Here is a 20,528-nt window from a genome sequence, read left to right as displayed (position 1 = left end):
ATTATTCCACTTGAGCTCGTGAGGACAGGCTGGGAGTGGGAGTTGTAATGGAGGTAGGAAGCAGGCTGGATTTTATTAGTCTTCCATCATCTTTAAGAGACCCCTAAGCAGATCAGGTTTCAGCCTCTCCCTCCACTCCTGTGTCAGTCGTTGGTTCTGTTTTTGCTGCAGGATAAGTTTCATTATATTAATAAGCAGCATAAGTGGTTCCAATTGTGGAAGAACCACTCTGAGCTGTCAGAAATGATCAGAGCAGAAGTTTCAGCCTTTCCATGATCACAGCCTCTTCTTCTGGTGCCTCAACTCAGCACTTCCCCAGTGCACTTCACATTTTTAGCAGCCACGACAACAATAAAAGGTACCTCAACATTTCAGCTAGGGGAGGTTATTTTAAGGAATTTTATTCCCTGATCATGGTAGTACATCAATGCTCAGAAACCAGATGCTAATGGGAATAATTGGGCTTACATCCAATCTGCTGGCTGGGAGACTGGATCTAGACATGCACTTAAATTAAACTATACATCTTCAGTCTCTTACTGCAGTCAAATTCCAAACACAAACATCTTTAATCATGCCACTAAGCCAGTAAGTTTGCATTTCTTATTACTTATGATGAGACAGTGAGAAAAACTCACAGCAAAACACTCCAAAAGCTGGGACAGTTGGATCCCTATATGAGAGTGATCCATTAATGCTCACCAGCAGTAACACTCAGAATTTGTCTCCCTCACATCATCCACTTGAAGGAAAGGATTTTAGGCAGACAAAGTAATTAAGAATCCTTACAAGGGTGGAAATATTAATAGATTAATTAATTGTGCAGATAGAAAAATGAGGCACAGAAAGTTTTAAACACATCTGAGTTGAACAAGCGAGGCAGTAAAGAGGTGAAGCGTCCGAGGCACGATGCTGTGCTCCAAAGCAGGAAGACAGGGACCCAGGGAACAGGAACACATCAATCCTCATGCTGTGCCCTCTGGGATTTGTGCAGCATCACATCTCCACCAGCACCCACCCCCAGGATGCAGGGCTGGGGTTTGGGATCACGGATTTCCCACCCAAGGACGGGGATCCACAATTCCTCCCAGGAGGTTCCCACACTGCCCTGAGGGGAACAGTGAGGAGTTTCATTTTCAAATTAGACTCACCCAGGACTAGTCACTGAAATCTCATCTGTATTATGGAACTGAAAAAAAAAAAAAAGAAAAAAAAAAGAGGGGAGAAATGTAAAAGGAAATCTTTGTAGCCAGGAGTACCTGACTCTTCCGCAGTAGGAGACGCAGGAATAGTGTTTCATGTCATGGAGATGTAGTTAAAATGCAGACAGCATATCCTTGTTCTCAGAATCTGAGAGGTGTGGTTTGTGCATGTGGACAAGCCATCGTGCCTCCCTTTGATCTATCACTTGATGTAGAGGAAGGCTTTTATGTGTTAGTCCCATATAATGGATAATTTAGTCTGAAACCATTATGAAAAGTATTACATTTTGGGTACATATGCTTCAATTATTCTTGAAAGTACACAGGAATATTTTATGACATGCACACAGATTTCAAGTAAAAAAAAAAGAAAAGGGAAATAAACCCAGAATTTTTGTTTACGATCCAAACAAATTTGTTCTTCTGAGGCAAGTCTGCATGCATTTAAAAAATTCTGCTTTTTTATGATTTTTTTTTAAGGTAGATTGTAAACAATATGCTTGAATGTTATATAGAAAGTGACAGAACCATCATTCATTAAAATTACCAGTGGTGAAAGAATCATAGGATGGTTTGTGTTGAAAGGAACCTTAAAGATCATCTATTTCCAACCTCCTGCCATGGGCAGGGACCCCTTCCAGATTGTCCCAGCTTGCTCCAAGCCCCATCCAACCTGGCCTTGGACACTTCCAGAGCAGCCACAGCTTCTCTGGGCACCCTGTGCCAGGGCCTCACACCCTCACAGGGAATAAATTCTTCCCAATATGTAATCTAAACCTACTCTCTGTCTCTGGCTGAAACCTCTAATTCTGTCCCCCTTTTACAAACAGGGTGGGCAGAGGAAGGCCTGACCCATGAATCCATGGGCTGCTGGTATGACATCAGACACTGTGAGAGTGGGAAGGGCTGGAGTACCCCTTTTCACATAGGAGCAGTACTAGCTGGGCATTTTAAGAATGATTTTTGAGAGTGTCTCTCTGTTTATTTTCTTTCCAGACATGCTTGGAATGACAGATCCTGGAGACGGCCACAGCTGGACCCCGTCCAGAGGTGAATGCTGGCAGCAGTGGCACTGATGGCCTCCTGCAGGTGCCTTTGTGCCCTTTATCCTATTTCTACATGAAGCATCCTCAAATAAGATATTTATTTTTCAATCAGGAATATTATCTTAGCTTGTATGCTTTGTGTTTTCTTCCAGTGAATAAAATGATGACCAGCAGTGCCCAGGCTGAGCTGACCCAACCTGTCCCCAGCCCCTCCACCAAACTTACCTGGGATGAAAGGCATGGAATGACAGGCTCAGAGTGGAATGACAGGCACAGAGTGCCAGAGCTGGCACAGAGGCCTCTTCTGCAGGCATCTTGCTGGCTGTTTTAAGGTCTTGTGCCTCTAAGTGGCACCACGCTGGGTGATTGAACACTTGCTGGAATCTGTTCTACCTTTCATTGTAATGATTCCTTACAGAGCTCCGACTTTCCCAACTCTGAACTTTCAGGAGTACTGCCTGGATGTCAGAGCCCTTTTGTCAGAAAGACCAGAGCCTTCTGCAGTGATGGGCCCAGTACTGCAGAATCCCTTTGGAAAGCCACAGCTCTTAACCCTTCCCTGGGAAAGTCTGAAGTGGAGTTTTTTGAGAAGGCTGTCACATCCCTGGGATTTGTAATGGCAGGGATTCAAAAGAGAGCCAGGCAGATCTTCCCTGGTGTGAACTGCCTGAGGGTCACACTGAATTGTACCCAGCCTTGACCTGGCTTATGGTTTTGTATTTGCTTAAAATAATGAGGCCCAGACTGTCTCACGTGCAGCTTCTGCTCAGAAAGCAGGAAACAATTTGGGAGGGGGAAGAGGGTGTCCCAGAAAGGAGTAGTCCAACCTACAAACACACACACAGCCTGGGAGCCCTGAAATGCTGCAGCAAACTGCACTCCTCAAAGCAGCCATGCAGCACTGTGGTGGTGTTCTCAGGGGCCTTAGGATGAGGGAAGAGATTTATTTATTGATTTATTATTTTATGATGTATATTATATTAAAACTATACTAAAAGAATAGAAGAAAGGATTTCATCAGAAGGCTGGCTAAGAATAGAAAAGGAATCATAACAAAGGCTTGTGACTGACTGAGATAGTCTGGACAGCTGACTGTGATTGGCCATTAATTAGAAATAACACATGAGACCAATCACAGATGCACCTGTTGCATTCCACAACAGCAGATAATCAATGTTTACATTTTTTTCTGAGACCTCTCAGCTTCTCAGGAGAAAAAATCTTGAGGAAATGATTTTTCATAAAATGTGTCTGTGACACAGCGCAAGAGACATTGTACCTTTTTAAACCAACCGAAAGAAATCTCCTCTCTGCGCCACAAGGGGCTCATAATGCTAAAATTAGATATTCAGCCATCTACCATGAAACCTGCTCCTCACACATCTTACAAATTTCAAGGCTTTGCCCTCCTTTGAAACACAGTGATGTTGTCCTATCCCTACATCCTAAAACCAAATCCACAGCCCAAATTCTACAGCTCACAACAACAGCAACCAAGCAACCAGCCCCAGAAAATCACTGACACTTTAGGAGGCCTAGAAAAAAGTACACCAAGAGGAAAGTTTTTCTGTATTTGAGGGAAGGTTGTCAGGACAGTAATATAGTACTGTGAGCAGTGAAGACTGGGAGATTTATGTGCCAATTCTGTGTGTGATTTATTTAGATTAATTGCTCTGTATCAATATGTAAAAATCCAATAAATATAACTCCCTATACAAAGGGTTGCTCCAATCTCAATGTTACAGTGGAGAGTTTTGGCACAAAGTCAGGATGTGCATTAAAAACACACTTTTTGAGAAGTCTAATAAATAAAAGCTCTGAAATATAGTTTCCCACTGGGAAAGGCATTTTAAATCATTTTGATAAAGAACTTAAATTAGCCCTTAAAAGGAGGGGGAAGCTAGGTCCCTGTAACTAATTATTTATAGCTATTTTGAATATAAGAGTTCAAGAAAGCTGCTCTCCATCCCCCATTTTCTACCACAATAAGTGGGAAAGTAAAAGACATTCTCCTCTCTTCAACAACCAAATTAAAAGTGTTAGAAGGGTGAGGAGTAAAACAAAACTAAAATAGGAAACAGGCACCTGAACAGAGAAGTTTCACATTTTCTGCCAAAACAAAAGATGTGGGCAAGAGATGAGTCTTCAGTTCTCCTCTGCCTTACTCGAGGGAACTGGGCTGTTAACTCACTCCAACATCCCAAAGAGGGAATATACTGTATTTGTTAAACACCAGCAGGAATGTTTTCAGACGGAAATAAACATCTGAATAGCCCCAGTCTCTCTGAAAAGTCAAAGCAATTTAGAGAATGCACAGCAGTCAGGATTGCTGGGGACTTCAGCTTCTAAGTCACTCTGGTGCTTCTGAGTGTGTTACCCAAAAGCACATCTGGCACTCTGCCTTGGGGGATTTGCAGGCTGAGGACCTGCTACCACTCCCAGCAAAAGCTGTGGGGCTGGAGGGGCTGGTGTGGGAGTGGCTGGGGCTGGATCCAGAGCTGGATCTCACTCCAAGCACAGCAACTCCAGTTTGGAAGGCGGGAAGGCTGAGGGATGAGAGAATAATGCTCAAAAGCACAGTGCCTGTGCTGGGGTTTCCTGCTGCTGCGGTTGTACCTGTCAGGCTTCCCACAGAGGTTGCTGAGCTATTAATCTTGGGCAGAGAGCAGAATTGCCCTCTCCTGCTCAGCAGATTGATTCTCCTCCCCGAGCTCCCTTCTCTTGCGGAGCATGGGCGTCTCCAGGACTCTGCAAAGGAGTTGTTCATTCTCTGCTCCATCAGGAGGGTTTCCCTCTGAGCCTGAGTTCATTTCTCCCTTTAAATCTGACATTCACACCTGTTTTGTTGCAGGGCTCAGTGAGGTTTTCTGCAGAACTTGCAGAGCCAGGAGGTCACTAAGAGGTAAATTTTGATAAAGAAGAGCAATATGTGCCTTGGAAAAAAGGGAGAGGCTCTTTGGATCCAGAGCTTAACAGACCCCACATTTGGGCTGGCTGTGTGGCCAGAACTTCATGGGAGACGCAAACACACCTTTCACTGATGAGGACCAAGTCTTTTAGTGTCTTCCAAGACAAACTTTCATTCCAGATGAGATTCCAGACCTCTCTGCCAGCTCACAGTCCTCAAGAAGCATCACCAGCACATCCAGACATGTCCCGTGAGGTCAGAAATGGCAGAAGACCTCAAGCACAGAGCATCAGTGCCCAGGGTTTCTATCCAAAGCCAACACAGAAAAATGTGGACAGGTTTTCTAAAGAACTCAACAGCTTGAGGGCTTTGTTGAACGTCTGTCTGTAAACACAACAGTGAGAACTGCAGGAAGCAGCTCTGGAAATCTGGCCCAGGCTGGGATTGCTCAAAAAACTGGCCATGAGCCTCTCTGAAAATGCTATGAAATGCCCTCTGCTATGAAAATGTCCTACATGATCCCAGGAGAAAAAGAGAGAGGCCAATGGCACAAAAAGCAAAGGTGCTGCAACTAAAGATAGCAGTTTTCTCCCAGTTCAAACTAGATTTCAGACTTCTCCCAATCCACCAAAAATAAAAGTTCCTGGACTCTGAAAGCCCAAAAGACAAGACAAAAAAAAAGAAGTGGAAATTTGAATTTAAATTGAAACTTAAGCATTAAAAAAATTACAAAACATTTGTTGCTGTCACGAAAACTTAAACTCAGGCTTCTGACATTTTAAACTTAATAACCAAAACCATCAGCCATAATGATTTCTCCATCTGATTCAGCATTAATATTCAGACAAATGCCAGGGGCTGTCACTTCCCATATTAAGGCAATCCACATTCGTTTGCATCTAGAGCACCTATGGATGTTGTTTTTCTAATGAAAAAACTGTAATTTTTAAGCTGAAATGAAGGAAAGGAAAGAGGTGGAATAAGGCAGCTGAGTGTCTTCTGAAAAAAAAATCAAAATGCATTTTCTTTTCAATTCCTGAAAAAGATCTGATTATTGAGGGATCCTTTCCTCTTCACTTCATTATCATTACACCCTCAGTGCTGGGTTATCTAATTACTCATCTAGAGCTGGAAACGTCATTTCCATGCACTGGGGTGTGAGAGGGCTGGCGCGTCTGGCTCAGCAGCCAGCACTTAAAGAACAGCTGTAAAGAGCAGAGTCAGGACAACTGCAGCACCAGAGGAAATCCTCAGCAGAATTCAAGTGCTTTATGTCTGTCATAAACACACTTCCAGATCAAATTAAAGGAATTTCTTTTAACTCTATTCACAATCTCCAAATATTCTGCTCCACGAGCTGCCTGAGATCTTAGTCATTCTGAGAAATGAATCATATTCCCCCTGTCATCTGGCTGTTTTCTGCTGACTGCTAATTCATGGTATATTGATTTTAAGACTCTCTTAACGCATTATATTTTCATGCTAAGCCAGGAAAGCTTTTCTTGCTGAGAAATCGTGCCCCATCCTCATTCCTCACAATGCTCAGTTTTGTTCCTCCTCACTTATTTAGAATGATTGATCAACACAATTTAATCAGCTTTAAATGACTCAGGGAATTGTTCCATACTACTGTACCACCTACATTGTTTTATATTTTCATTTAACACCACAACATGAATTCTGCTTATTAGACTTCTGTGTTTGCCTAGTGATGCAAGACTTTAAAAGACCAAATCATTCTTGGGCTAAGACACTGGGGTCCAGAAGATTTTACAGAGATTTTGGAAAGCAACTGCTCATAGAAATAACTCATTATGTAGATGGAAGAATTAAAATCAAAGATCCTTCTAATGACAGGAGTATTTTTTATCACTGATTTAAAACAAGTCAAGATGTTTAAAAACACCTGTGAATGTCTATGCTATTACAGATGGCTATTAAAATTTATAATTATTTAGATAATAAATATTTTGCTTGCTTTATTTCAAATGTCATTAATGGTGAGTGAGGTCTCTCATTGGACTAGCACGAAACTGCTGTTGGCAAAAATCTAAATACAAAACACAAAGGCTTCACATTTCAGGTGCTTATAAAACTTAATTCTCCCCAATAACACCACTAATTTGGCTTAATGATTACACATAAATATTTTTGGTGTGTAATGAGACCAAAACTTTGCTTTTATTTAAATGTTTCTAACAGGCAGGAGATCTTTATAACTTCCAAATAAAGTAGTTAGATTTAAACAGAAGCTATTGAAACATCTAATAAATTTGCAAATCTTCGAGAACTTTTCTATTCATGCCAAAAGTTTCAAAAAACAAGAACACAGAATATTTTTAAGAAATGGGTATATAGATGCATTTTTCTATTTTATTCAAATTGTAATGAATTGTTCTGCAAAAGTAATTCAGTGGGTTTTCTTCACTTGCAGACACTTGGTCTATCAGGTTCTGGATGCAAATGTGGTGCAGGTGATTAATCAAATTTGTTTCCAAGTATTTCTCAGAGGAAATAAATTTATAAAACTTACCTTTCAAGTAAGATGAACATTTTAAATATGGAGTTTCTCAGTAGAAGAAAAGGTAGATTAGGAGCTGCAACTCTATTGATCAGCAATTTGCTGTACCAAGCATTAAAGTATTTAAGACTAAAAGAATCCCAAAGAAAAGATAAAGTCATTAGCACAAAAATAAAAGAGTAATTTAAATCTCAATGTATCATTAAACAGTATACACACATATTTTTAAAAGTCCTCATGTGTACAAAATATACATTTCCCCCATTTTGGTGTGAACAACATACAAATGTAAAATTATGGCTTGTTCTGTGTGGTACAATATGTATAAAAGGCAAGTTTGGGTCAGGGAATGAAAAAATGTATCTGGTATTTAAATGAAGCTGTGCCAGGTCCTCTCACCCCCAACCCCCCCAAATTATAGGTTTGGGGAGATTCTTTTTCACATCCCAGGAAACTACAGACTGGATGGGAAATCTGTTTGCATGGATACAAGAAGTGTATAAAAGAAAAGAATTGCACTGGTAATTTACCACTAAAATGTACAATCAAGTAACATCCAACGTGAAATCTGAGGAAGCTGAGAAAATAAACCTCCTTATATAGCGCATTATATAAGTAACACATAATACATAAAAACTCCAATTTAGGTTTTACCCAGTAATGTAAATGGTAACATAAACCTACTATTGAGAGTAGTTTACTCTACAATTTTGGCTGAGCAATGCACTGATGGGTACCTCACTCTCTTAGCACTGAGCTGCAGTTTATTAAACACTTCGAATCTGAGATGTGAATAGAGTGGAGGATTAAATTAGAGGATCACTTACTGCTAAGACTAACACTTCAGTCAATGCAGGATTCTGTCCATTCAACACACCTCACAAAGAACAGACCCAATTCTGCTTTCAATTACTGGGGTGCAGCTTCGACTGAAGTCAACAGATGTTGCACCTCAGTAACTGTTAGCAGGGCTGCACACTGAATAAAAGCCCAGGAGAAAAAGCCTCTGATGGAAACATTTCTGATGGAAACCTGATTTTTCAAATAAAGAAAAGTTTAGTGAGCAGTGTGTTTCACAGAAAAAAAAAAAAAAACAAAACCAACAACCCAACACCTTACTTTTATCAAATATTTTTCTGCTGAAATGTTGAATTATTTAGGATTTTTTTTAATATAAAGTCAGGATTGTTTTTTGAGGAAATAAGTAAAGAGGGGAAGAAGGAAAGAAGAAAAGGAGGAGAGAAGGAAGGGAGGGAGGGAGGAAGGAAGGGAGGGAGGGAGGGAGGGAGGAAGGGAGGGAGGAAGGAAGGAAGGAAGGAAGGGAGGGAGGGAGGGAGGGAGGGAGGGAGGGAGGGAGGGAGGAAGGAAGGAAGGAAGGAAGGAAGGAAGGAAGGAAGGAAGGAAGGAAGGAAGGAAGGAAGGAAGGAAGGAAGGAAGGAAGGAAGGAAGGAAGGAAGGAAGGAAGGAAGGAAGGAAGGAAGGAAGGAAGGAAGGAAGGAAGGAAGGAAGGAAGGAAGGAAGGAAGGAAGGAAGGAAGGAAGGAAGGAAGGAAGGAAGGAAGGAAGGAAGGAAGGAAGGAAGGAAGGAAGGAAGGAAGGAAGGAAGGAAGGAAGGAAGGAAGGAAGGAAGGAAGGAAGGAAGGAAGGAAGGAAGGAAGGAAGGAAGTCCAATCATTTGATATGTCACTGGAACAAAACTATGTATGGATTCTAAAGACAAAGCCATACTGAGAGTGACAACAAATGGAAACATGAAGCGAAGTGAGAGGATGGGAAGCTGGCAGCCCTCTGAAAGTTCCTTACAAATTCTCAGTTTGATATTTTAATTTCTTAGACAGAAGGGCCAGATCTAGAGAGTTCCATGGGCTCTCAGCATGGTGATGTGGAAGGAATTCCTAAACAGGAATGAATCAAAGCATGGTCTGGGCATTTGCTGGTGGTGGCTTTGTTACCTGGCCACCAACACCTCAGTGGCTGACAGAAACACTGCTGTAGTACTTCAGTTCTCATACACTGGACAAAACACTCCAAAAGGCAGGGAAATGAAGCCTCCACACATCCAGCAATTTCCCAGGGCGTAAATCCAAGCAGGGGTTTCAGGAAGCAGGATGTGTGAAATAAGACAGGTGCCTGTCCCTGACCGAGGCGGTCTGGAAGTGTTCAGCGCATTCCATAAGTGTTGCCTCGTGTGCTTCAGAGAGCTGCTGGGATAGGAGCAGCTATCCTGGGAGAAAAGCAGAGGGAAAACAACTGCTCTGCTCCCAGAACCTCCTGGAAGGTCAGCCTGGTGCTTTGGGCCATAAAGGAGAAACATGAGTGAGACCATAAACTTCACTTTCATGGGGAGTCTGAAGAGTCCTGTGAAGTCAACAGGACTGTTTGGGGATGAGGAATCACCCACATCAAATAAAAAATTCAGGATTGGGCCATAAAGCATGCAAAATATATTGTATCATGAAATGCAAGTCAGTGCAGCGATGATGCAGCCATTACTCATGTGTGTGCTGGACATCCCTGCTCTAGGAACAAACAATTCTTCCATGCTTGGGGAAGATTATTGAAAACAGAACCCCTGTGAAGGATACTTGGGTCTGGGCTGGGACAGCTTAGCTTCTTTCCACCTGAGAGATCTGGGAGGTTATTTGGGATAGCTGCTGTGGCCAGGCTCCCATGTGTCCTCCCACATGTGATGGCTCAATATGCTCTGGCCATGGCAGGGCTGTGCCTGCCATCAGCACATGGCAGACAGCAGGAATATGTGACAGAACAAGAGCCTCGACCAAAATTTTGCCCTAGACCAAAAATGACTTTTGGTGTGCCAGGAATGGGGCATTAAACTATTCATTACCTAAGGCTGGACAGTGAATCAAGAGTGTTACTCTGGAGGTTTGACTTATGAGTTAAGATTTCTGGGAGAAAGGAATATTTTTTGTTAATTTCTACTCCTCTCATACCCAAAAGCTTCAGAGAAGAGATCCCATCATGTTTTAGGCATTGTGAAATATGTATAAAAAGAGTCACCACTGCACAGACCTTGCCTGCTATTTTAAGGCAGGCTAGTGAAGCAAGGGTGAGTGAGACAGACTGTGAAAGGGGGGAGGAAGGGAAGGAGAAAGGTTAAATAGCAGCAGAAAACATGGCTAGAAAGGACTATTTGCACAACTGATGGTTCTGAGCTGTTAGATTATGCTGACAGTGTATTAATCATATGTTACAGCCATATGCACACACACTGGTAAATTTATATTTGTCTGCCTATAAATGAACATTAGATGTAAATATATGTAAATTATTGACTATTTTGCATCATGTTAATAGGATAAATATATTAAATATTTTAAATATAAAAATCTTCCCACATTACACCATTGGAAGAAATTGCAAATATGTGAGTGTGGGAGATGAGCTTATGGCCTGCACCAACTCCAAAGATTAGGCTTGAAATCCCAGATTGTCCACAGACTCTTTCTGCAACTTAGCAAAAGCTGAGATTCTTAAAATATTCCTGTCTCTTTTTTCCATTACTTTCCTTTTCTTTTTGTTTTTTTCCTTTCCCCTTTGCCATATGCTGCCCTGGTGACACTGCCTCAGGGAGGGAGTTTGGCCAATTTCCTTGACAGCGCTGAAAAGTCCCTTTGCATCCACCTCTCCCATCCTGTTGCTGCAACTCCTGCCCTGCTCACTGTGGATGAATTCCTGCAGTGTTTTGTCTAACCACCTCTCATATCCCTCCTTGAAGGCCTGTGTGCTCAGCTTACATCCAGTCTCATCAGGATGTCTTTTTGATTTAAGCTCTTGTCTTCTCCCCGCTAGGCCTAATACCTCATCTGTTACCCACTGCTGCTTTCTGCATTGTTCCTTTATCCCAGGAATATGGTGTGCTGTGTCTGGGCTGACATCTTCTCCCTCACACCGTGCCTCATTTGGTCCCTTTTCAGTCCTGGCACGCTGATAGCACCTCTAACTGGCTGTAAATTTCTGCTCTGGAGCTGACACTGATACATCCTGGGATAAACCTATTGCGCGGAAAGAGCTTTGGCCTGGTGATGTGTTTTGTATTTGTTTGTGGGTGTTTTTGTGAGACATAACGTGGCTATCAGGAGGCAGGTAAAGGAAGAGAAGTGATGTGTAGCAGGAATGTGCTGGCACATGGTGAGAAGCAAGTCAGCTTTGTCCAGAGAGGAGAGTGTTGGTGGAACTGTCCTGTCACTGATTCTAAGGCAAATGGATTCAGTCTCCACCTCAAGATGGAATCTGTCCTTTCTCTTTCTTTGCTCTCCCATCACTTCCATATCTCATTTATTCCTATACTATTTATGGATAGAGTCTCACTGTGCTTCCCTAGTAGCCAATTAATAAAAACCAGCACAACAGAAGCAGACCTGGCTGACATGAGAGAGATGCACGAGGGACAGCTGACGTGTCTGCATGAGTCCCAGCCTTGATCCTGCATTAAAGTCAGGGAAAGTTAAGAGTGAGTGTGTGTGTCAGTGTTTGGCAGGCTGAGACCTTGAAACCTGCTCAGCCATCACGGCTGGGTACAGACACAAACCTGACACTTGCAATGTTTCACTTAGCTTCGACAACATCTGATACTCAGGGGGTTGTTTTAAAAGTAAATACAAACCATTTCCCCATTAGTTCTATTACCCTTTCAAATGGGCTTGGAGTAAGGATTTCTTGGGTTTCATACTTTCCTAGGAAAAAATGGCTTCAATTAAAGGAGAAATTTTGAAAGAAACTTGGTCTGTTGTCAGTGTCATATTGAGCCTTTTGGACCAACAGATGGAATCATATGCATGGATATGGAATGAAAGAAAGAATGAAGTAAGAAAAAAAATGTTCCAAGAGCCACTTTTAAAGATTTTCAAGGGCATTTGAATAGCACTTTCCTCACTTAAAAATGCATCAAAAAGGAAGAGTGGATCTTTACAACAGTGGCATATCCTCACATTTTCTAGGACAAGGTTACTGCTGGCTGGCTTGGGAAGAAAAAGCTTCACCAAAGCACAGATCACTCTTTTATAAAGTCATTATCAGAGATCTTTGACGCCAGAGCACTGGGCCACATCAGGCATGGCCAGGCTGTGGTTTTTCTCCATATATTCTCCTTTACCTTACATCCAAACAGACAATGCTTTTTTCCCCTACATCCATTCAAGTTGTGTTACTTGGAAAGAGAAAACACAGGCTCTAAATCTAGTACTTCAATTTATGTATTTTTGGGGTGCTGTGCTCCAAATTTATTTGCTAGCAATGATGGCATATCAAATCTGCTCAAAATTTGGCAGTAATTTTCAGATGCTGAGTGCTGAGAAGAGCTGAGCAGACACAGCCCAACAGTTTCCATGAGAGCATTCCCATTCCCTTTTTATTTGCTTTCTACATCTACTGTGTTGAACATAGTCAACAGTGGGAATACTCAAAAAACAAGCTCAACAAAATTCTGAGCAAATGCAGGAGTAAATTCATGGTAAAGCAGATACCATATACATTCTCACTCAAAAAATTGACTCTCATTGTCCAGTTAACCATGAAATATTCCATGAAAAATTATATACTGGAACAAATAACTCTGGAAAACAGGCCATGTACTTGAGGTCCAAAAGGTCCAAAAGGTCATGCACCAAGATGTGTACGCATACATATAAATTCGTTTAAATATTAGTCTGAGGTGTAACTTACCTATTTTAAGTAATATTGTACTCTAACCATGTATCCAAGTCTGATTTTCTGTGCAAGCCTTCAAGGTTGCTGCTGGTACCAATCTGAATAGAAAACCTGTGAGAACAGCACAGACTAATGTAATTTCTGACAGATAATGTCATAAAGTCAGGCTAATGTGAGAGAGAGAAACATCCTGCAATAGAGAAGAAAACCTTTTGCAACCTGTGATCAGTGGATCTCACCAGAATGAAAACCAAACAACCCCCTTGGATTCCTGCCCATCACACACTTCCCTGAACAGTTCTGCTGTGAACATTTGTGACCATGAAAATGTTCCAGTGATTCACAGTGAGGAGCAAATGAATCCCAGAAAGCTCCAATCTATTTAGAGGCAATCAAATCCCATGGAGGGGATTCACAGGCTTGGTTATTCTGCCAATCCAGAGCTGTGCTGGGAGGGGTTTTTGTGACTTTGCAGCACTCTGCCCAAACAGCACTCGTCCAGCTTGGTTGTATTCACCTTTTGTGTTTCTTGACTTTCCTGTTACTATGGTGAATGGCTGTCACAGGAGAGCACAGAGAGGATGTTCAGGACAGGAGTAAAGCCAGCAGGCAAAGATGGGGATGGGACAGGGTGGGTTACAGCAGGTTCTGCTGCTTTTCTGTGTGTGGGATGGATAAGGGACAGCTGGTGGCTTCTCCATCCCTGTGCTCATGAGGGACAAGCTTGCACCTCCAGCCCTTCAGCTCAGTCATGGCTCTTGTTTTATGGCTGAGGATGGAGAGAGCAGCTCCCACAGCACAGCCCTGGATGCTGCTGCTGGGGTCTGTGCCTGTGGTACCACATCTGCCAGCGATGGTGAAAGATTCAGAGGAGGAGGTGGGTCTGTGCATCACAGATATTCCATGAGATCCAGGATATCAGGCAGCATAACTCAGCCCTGGATCTGTGCAAGTGCTGCCTACATGGAGTTAATAAAGTTGTGACCTATCCTTGTCCATCTTGGTTCACCTGCACATTCTGATCAATAATGCATATTGCTTTTTGCCTCCTCCTCCCTCGTGAGAGGCCAAGCCAATAGAGCAGCATTCCTACAGGCACATCTCTGTTTGCTGATGACGCACAAGTCAGGAGGTGTGTCTGCCCTTGTGCAACCTTTCCCTTGGATAAGGCCCCCCTGTTCCTGCTGCTGAGCTCCTTTCCCAGATGAAGATTGTTTAAGTCTTAAAGCAGCGAGTGTCTTCAAGATGGGAGCAAATTAGGAGACATGTCAAAAGAACAACTACAACAGGAACTCTTAAATGCCAGGTCTTAAATCATTCTGGCAAATTGTCAGTGTGCTTATATTTCTGCCTCACTCCCCCAAGTTTGCTGATGGATGACCACTGATAGGAATAAGTTGGAACTCATGATTTGGCATCCGAGCCCAGCATTAACTAAATCACCCCCCTGCTGCCACAAAGGAAAAAACCATTGGTTCTGATCCAGTTTAGGAATTTAAAGCAACCACAACAGAAAAATGAAAACAGCACTGATTCCTAGCTCAAAGGAAGATGTTAGGATGTAGCACAGAATGTCAAGAGACTCCTTTCCAACTGCAGACAGCCAAGTAGTGCTTTCTGCCCTGTTGAAGTGCATTGAAAATCCTCCTGGGGTTTTATTTCTGGCAAATTGTGAGCATTAAGGTATCCAAACCATTTGAACACTCTGGCTTTCTCAACGAGGCTCCTCACAGGCTGAGAACCTGTATAATCCCCCCGTCAGACTGCTTTGCCCTGTGTTTTACAGCCCAGCAGAGATGAGGTAAAGCTGCTAAAGAGCACATGGCAGGCAGGTGGCAGAACAGGAACTATTGCTGGGAAATGCCTCTTGCTCTTCTGTCTGCTGAGGAGTCAGAGCAGGCTGACCCCGGCGAAGGTAATGAGGGAGGGAGCGAGGGATGGAGGCAGCGCAGGAACTTCTCTCCTTTTATCACACCTCGGCCTGCCCACGAGGGCCTGACCTCGTCTGCGCCGAGCCCTGTGCAAGGGGCAGGTTCAGCCAGGAGCAGGGTGAGATGTGAACTCGCTATTTATCGCTCAGAGAGGTCAGACTCAGAGCCTGGGCGGAGCGAGGCAGAGGCCTCTTGGATCCCTTCCAAGGCTGGAGTAGCTGCTTTGCTTTGTGCTGCCCAGGATTTTGCAGGGCAAACTCTGATTCAGCTCCGAGTCTTATTAGAGGCTCTGCCTGGAATTTCTTTCGTTCAGCTGAGGGCACCGAGGGCATCCTGAGCACCAGGAAATCTCCCTTTGGATGCTGCAATCCTTATCCTCAGGGCCTGCAGCAAGGCCTGAGTGCCTCTGCTGACACAGGCTTGCAGCTCCCAAGGATCTGGCCTCGTATTTTGACTGTCACACACACACACAGAGCACAAGCAGAGCTGCTCTTCCCTATTTTCACCACCACCACCACCACCACCAAGATTTTGTTTAGGACTGTGGTTTACAAAGATCTTATTATAGAGAAATGAAAAGAAAACTCATCTAAAATCTGGTTACATTGAAAAATTCCAGCTGTCTTGCAATTCAATGCAGCTGTGCTATCTAGTATCTTTTTCTCTTCCTTTTGCATCTCTTTATGGAACATTAGCTTCTATAGAAAAATGCCTTTTTTTTTTTTTTTTTTTTATGGTGATTTTTTTTTTCCCCCTTCCCTCTTCATTATTTGCTGGCTGTTATTTCCACCAATGAAACCCACAGACTCTGACAAGGAAAATGCAAAGATATTTTGAGACAGAGGAACAGCAATGAGGGAAAAAATAGCATTTGGGAAGAGTTTCTACTGGCAATCTCTTGTCCATGATTTTTTTTCCTTATACAAACTGTAATATGATGATATTATGCAACTGCCTTCACATATTAGAATCATTATGAGCCTTAGCTTTGTGATATCATACAGCAGGTGCTAAGAACAGTTTTTGCTTTTTCCCCAAAGCGACTACAAAATTACTTACGATTCCATTATAGAACAATCAACACTTTGTGGGGAGAAGTTTGTATTATTTTGTGATTGTGTTAGCGAGGAAAAAAAATTAAATTTGTCTTTCTGGGGAGTTTGCAGCATTCTCTGGGTGAAAACGAAACTGAATTAATTTGTAGCCAAATGCCTACGCCCTTAGCCAGGCAAAACTCTGATGGAAATGGGGGAACTTCAGTCCTCACTCTGCTCTGCTTTCTCTTGGGGGTCTGTGGATGTCACCTGAGTGCAGAATTCCAGGCAAAATTTAGTCCTGCAACCAAGACTGAAAGGGCCACTACAATTACATTTTTGTCACGTTTAGGATAAAACCAAAACCAAAGCGCAAATAAAAATTCTGCCTCTGTGGGGTGAGGCAGGTTCACAACCAGGCAGATGTGGCCCTCTGAGAGCCACCAGCTACCCCTAAAAAATACAAAAATACAGATTTCAGCTCCTCTCTGGGGCTCAGGGCAGCCTCACCTCTGGCCAGCTCAGGTTACTCCAGCAGGAATAATTCCAGATGATTCCTGCTCCCAGAGGAAGGGAGAGCCACAGCCCAGGGTCTGCAGGCTCAGGGCAAGGAAGACCAACAAGTTCACAGGGGGTTCCACTTTCTCCCCAGAGTTCCCTTCCAGTTTCCAATGGCCCCTGGAGTGCCAGCTCCAAAACTGCTTTATTTCCAACAGAGCAGAAACAGAGCAGATATTTCCTTATCAATTTTTAGCTAGGGAATTGCAGCACCACGGTAGAAATCTGCCAGCCCAAATCCTTCACCCCTTCAGTTTAAAACCCCAAAGACTGCAATTCTTCCCTCTCAAAAGTCCATGTTGTTGTCCTATCCATCCCAAATGTAATTAATATATTAAAAAGTACTTTTCCATGAAAAATCCAAAATATGTCCATTGGGCTGTATTTTCTATACCCTAAAGATAATTTACACTTAGTACCAGATATTCCCTTTAGAAACTGAAAGTATTTAAAATAATTCTCTCTATATTAAGGATAGAAAGCAGAAACTCAGGAAAAATCTATCCAGAAAGAAACATGAAAGTCCAGAGAGGCAGGGTAATGAAATAATCAAATATCAGGAACACTTACGCCCCTAATGTGAACTCTAAAGAGCAAATCACAACATTCAGAGCTCCAGCCACCCAGAGCAGCTTTTGTTACACCTGAAAACAGAGATCCAGACCAATCATGCTCAGGAGCAAAATACCTCAACACCATTCCTTGCAGGAGGACCTGCTTTCAGCAGGGGCACCTCACACACCAAGCACAGCCATGGTGGTTTCCCTGCTGCAGGGAATCACTGGGATAATCCTGTTTCCAGCCTCGGCGTCACATTAAATCAGAAGCAAGGCCGTGGATCGCTGCTTTAGCCAGGAGTTTCCAGGCAGAGACACTTCAGATGTGGCTCCCTGCAGCTACAAAGCGAGCGCACGCAGAGAGCCAGCCAGGTGGTTCCTGCTCACCGGGCCAGGGCTGCTGCTTTGGGTGAGGAATTGATTTCAGGGTGTCTCAGGGGCTGCCTGGAGGTTTCCAGCTGTTGCCAGAGCGAACAGCTGGGGACAACTGGGCACAGCCTCGTGCCAGGGCGATTGCTGAGTGTCACATTGGTGACCCTGCACAACTGGGTGCTCTAAGGTAAACCCAACAGCCAAAGCATGGCTCACCACAATAAAAAGCTATGTGAAAAAAAAAATCTTAAATAAAACTTAAATTTGTAATTGCGCCATCACCCCAGTCCACAGCAGACCTGAAATCAAGCGAGTTACACTGATGGGATGGTCCAGCAGCAAATCCATTGACATAAAAACTGTTTCCTGGTCATGGTTACAAAATCCACGTTCAGATCTATACCTCGTCTCCCCCTTGGCAGCCGGCCGGGCTCCTGGGCATCCCCCACCCCGCGGGATCGGGATCCGCTCGCTCCCAGCCCATCCCCACTACCCGCAGGGCGAATAAAGGCGCGTTCTCAACCTCGCCTTAAGGGGCCGAGATGGGAGCTGAGGCCGAGCAGGGGCCAGGAGCGGCACAAACTCACTGGGGCGGCGAGGAAAGCGGCGGGAGCGCCCAGCGCGGGCGGGCGACAGCGGCGACAGTCGCGACAGGCGCGCGCCGCCCCCCCGCCGCCGGTAGATGGCGCTGGCGCACCGCGCAGCGCGGGAGGCCCCGCTGCCCCCCGCGCTCCGGGGGCCGCGGGTTCGGGTCCCGCTCCCGCCCGGCCCCGCGGCGCGGGGTCAGCGCCGCCGTGCCCGCGCTCCCGCCGCGGCTGGAGCACGGTCTAGCAACACGAAAAATAGCAAAAAAAAAAAGAGAAGGAGAAATCACCGTGAAAGCCTGAGCTGCTGCAGCACCCCCCTAGCAACTCCCGGGAATTGTTGCGCGGAGATGAATATGGATGGAAATCTATATTACCCCAGGCACCAACTTAGCACAGGATGTTTATGAAATATTCCTGAAATGTAGTTTATTTACAAATCAAGTTATCCACTTACGCGAGATACTTAAAACATTGATGTGGTTAGTGGGCAGTTATTATTATTACTTATCCCTCGTTACGCTCCAGGTGCTCCGTGTGGTACCAGGCAGGCTCGGTCTCTCCTGCCAGGAGCCCACAACAGACAGGCCTGGGCCAGATCTGGGGAAGTTTTCCCTGAAATCAGGCTGTGGCTGACAAGATACCCGCAGAAACCGAGGAGGGAATAAAAGCACTAAGGAATTTTTTTTTTCAATTTTTTTTTTTTTTTTCTGCTGGGTTTGTTTATTTGTTAGCTATAATTCTTCAGAATAGCAGCTGGATCAAAGTTCATTTCGAGCAATTTTGATCACGAAATAACCAGATCAGAAGCTGCTTCTTTCTTCCCTTCTTACGCATCTTCATCAGAGGCTTTTCCCTGCTGCCTTTGAGCACCAGGCAGCAGAGATCATGTACCCAGCCCTAACAAAACCCAGTTTCACACCATTAAAGGGAGGATAAATTGGAACACTTGCCAAGGACTAGACAAGCTTCAAAAGAATATTTTTAGCAAACCTCTGAGTCCTAACAATTTAGAAAATGAGAAAAATTCCTGAGCCGCCTCGGAGCTGTATTCCAGCGCACGGAGCTCACTCTCTGTGTACTGGCACTGCACTGTATGCAAATATATCACATTTTCCATGTTTCTCTGTGCCTGGTTTCAGTAAGGGCGCACTGCAGCACCATCTCTAAGTCATAAAGAAAGCTCCAACTGTGGCTGTTATCTGGGTGTTATCAGCTGTAAAATGCTGCTCTTGCATTTCTCTGGTTTTGGTTTTTTTTGTCTTTTTAAATGATGACTTTACGTCCACTTTCTCACACACATGTTAAGGTTTTGCCTCTGTAGCAAACCTGGACTCCCTGAGCCTTGTTTTGGATCAGGACAAACTTCAATGGTGATTTTTGTGCAGGGTGTCCTTGCTGTGACACGCTGGACACAGAACCGAGCACGCCGCAACTCCAGGGCAGAGGGCAGCAATTTTTCTTTTTTTTTTTTTTTTTTTTTTTTTTTTTTTTTTTTTTTTGTGGAGAAGAACCTCTCCAGCTCATCAACACAGAGCTGCCCGTGGAGAGTTTAAAACCCCAGCAAGAACTTGTTACCCTTTTGGAAGCTCTCTCTGTGTCTGCAGGCGGTGGTGCAGAGGGAATGGCCGGAGGTGCAGGCGCTGCCCCTTCCCTTTTCCCTGCCTCATATCCCCGAGGAACAGAGGGAATTCTCTGCTTTGCAGCAGAGTTGTCCTTTGTTTGTTGATTTGTTCCCCCTGTTCTGTTTCAAGCAGGTATTTTAAATAAAAACCACCTTGTACAAATACAGAAACAAACGCACATTGTTGAACTACCCTATCTGGGCTGCCCATACTGTGAATATTTTGTATACACCATTTATTTTTCTTTGCCATTTTTCTCTTAAGAAGTCGTCCCCAAATAATCTCTTCCTGCCTGTTAAAACTCCATTCTTTTTCATGTCAAAGAGATGGAAAATACGCACACAGTGGCTGAATCTTTGTTATTACATGCTATGCTGTTCCCCATCAGATGCCTCAACACTTTCCTCAGGTAATCCTGAATTTTGCAAGTGCTCGGAGCAGCACAGGGACACTGCAGCCCCTGGGTCAGTAATGAGCTCTCTCCTTCCAGCCCTGCGTTAGATCCCAAGTTACAGACCTTT

General features: G+C 43.8%; 1 protein-coding gene across 1 annotated transcript in view; it reads right to left on the bottom strand.

The window, feature by feature from the left end:
• Nucleotides 1-20,052, bottom strand: part of ARRDC4 (arrestin domain containing 4) — a 75,393-nt gene extending 55,341 nt beyond the window's left edge. Inside the window, exons 1-2 of the mRNA XM_058811093.1 lie at nt 19,961-20,052; nt 18,386-18,625 (exon numbers count right to left, since the gene is read on the bottom strand). Coding sequence (XP_058667076.1) covers nt 18,386-18,625; nt 19,961-20,052 — 332 coding nt within the window. The remainder of the gene's footprint in view (nt 1-18,385; nt 18,626-19,960) is intronic.
• Nucleotides 20,053-20,528: the final 476 nt, after the last annotated feature.

This window comes from Ammospiza caudacuta, chromosome 10 (assembly GCF_027887145.1).
Source record: "Ammospiza caudacuta isolate bAmmCau1 chromosome 10, bAmmCau1.pri, whole genome shotgun sequence".
Lineage (NCBI taxonomy): Eukaryota > Metazoa > Chordata > Aves > Passeriformes > Passerellidae > Ammospiza > Ammospiza caudacuta.
The sequence above is the reverse complement of the archived record's forward strand: the minus strand, read 5'-3'. Positions and strand labels throughout refer to the sequence as shown.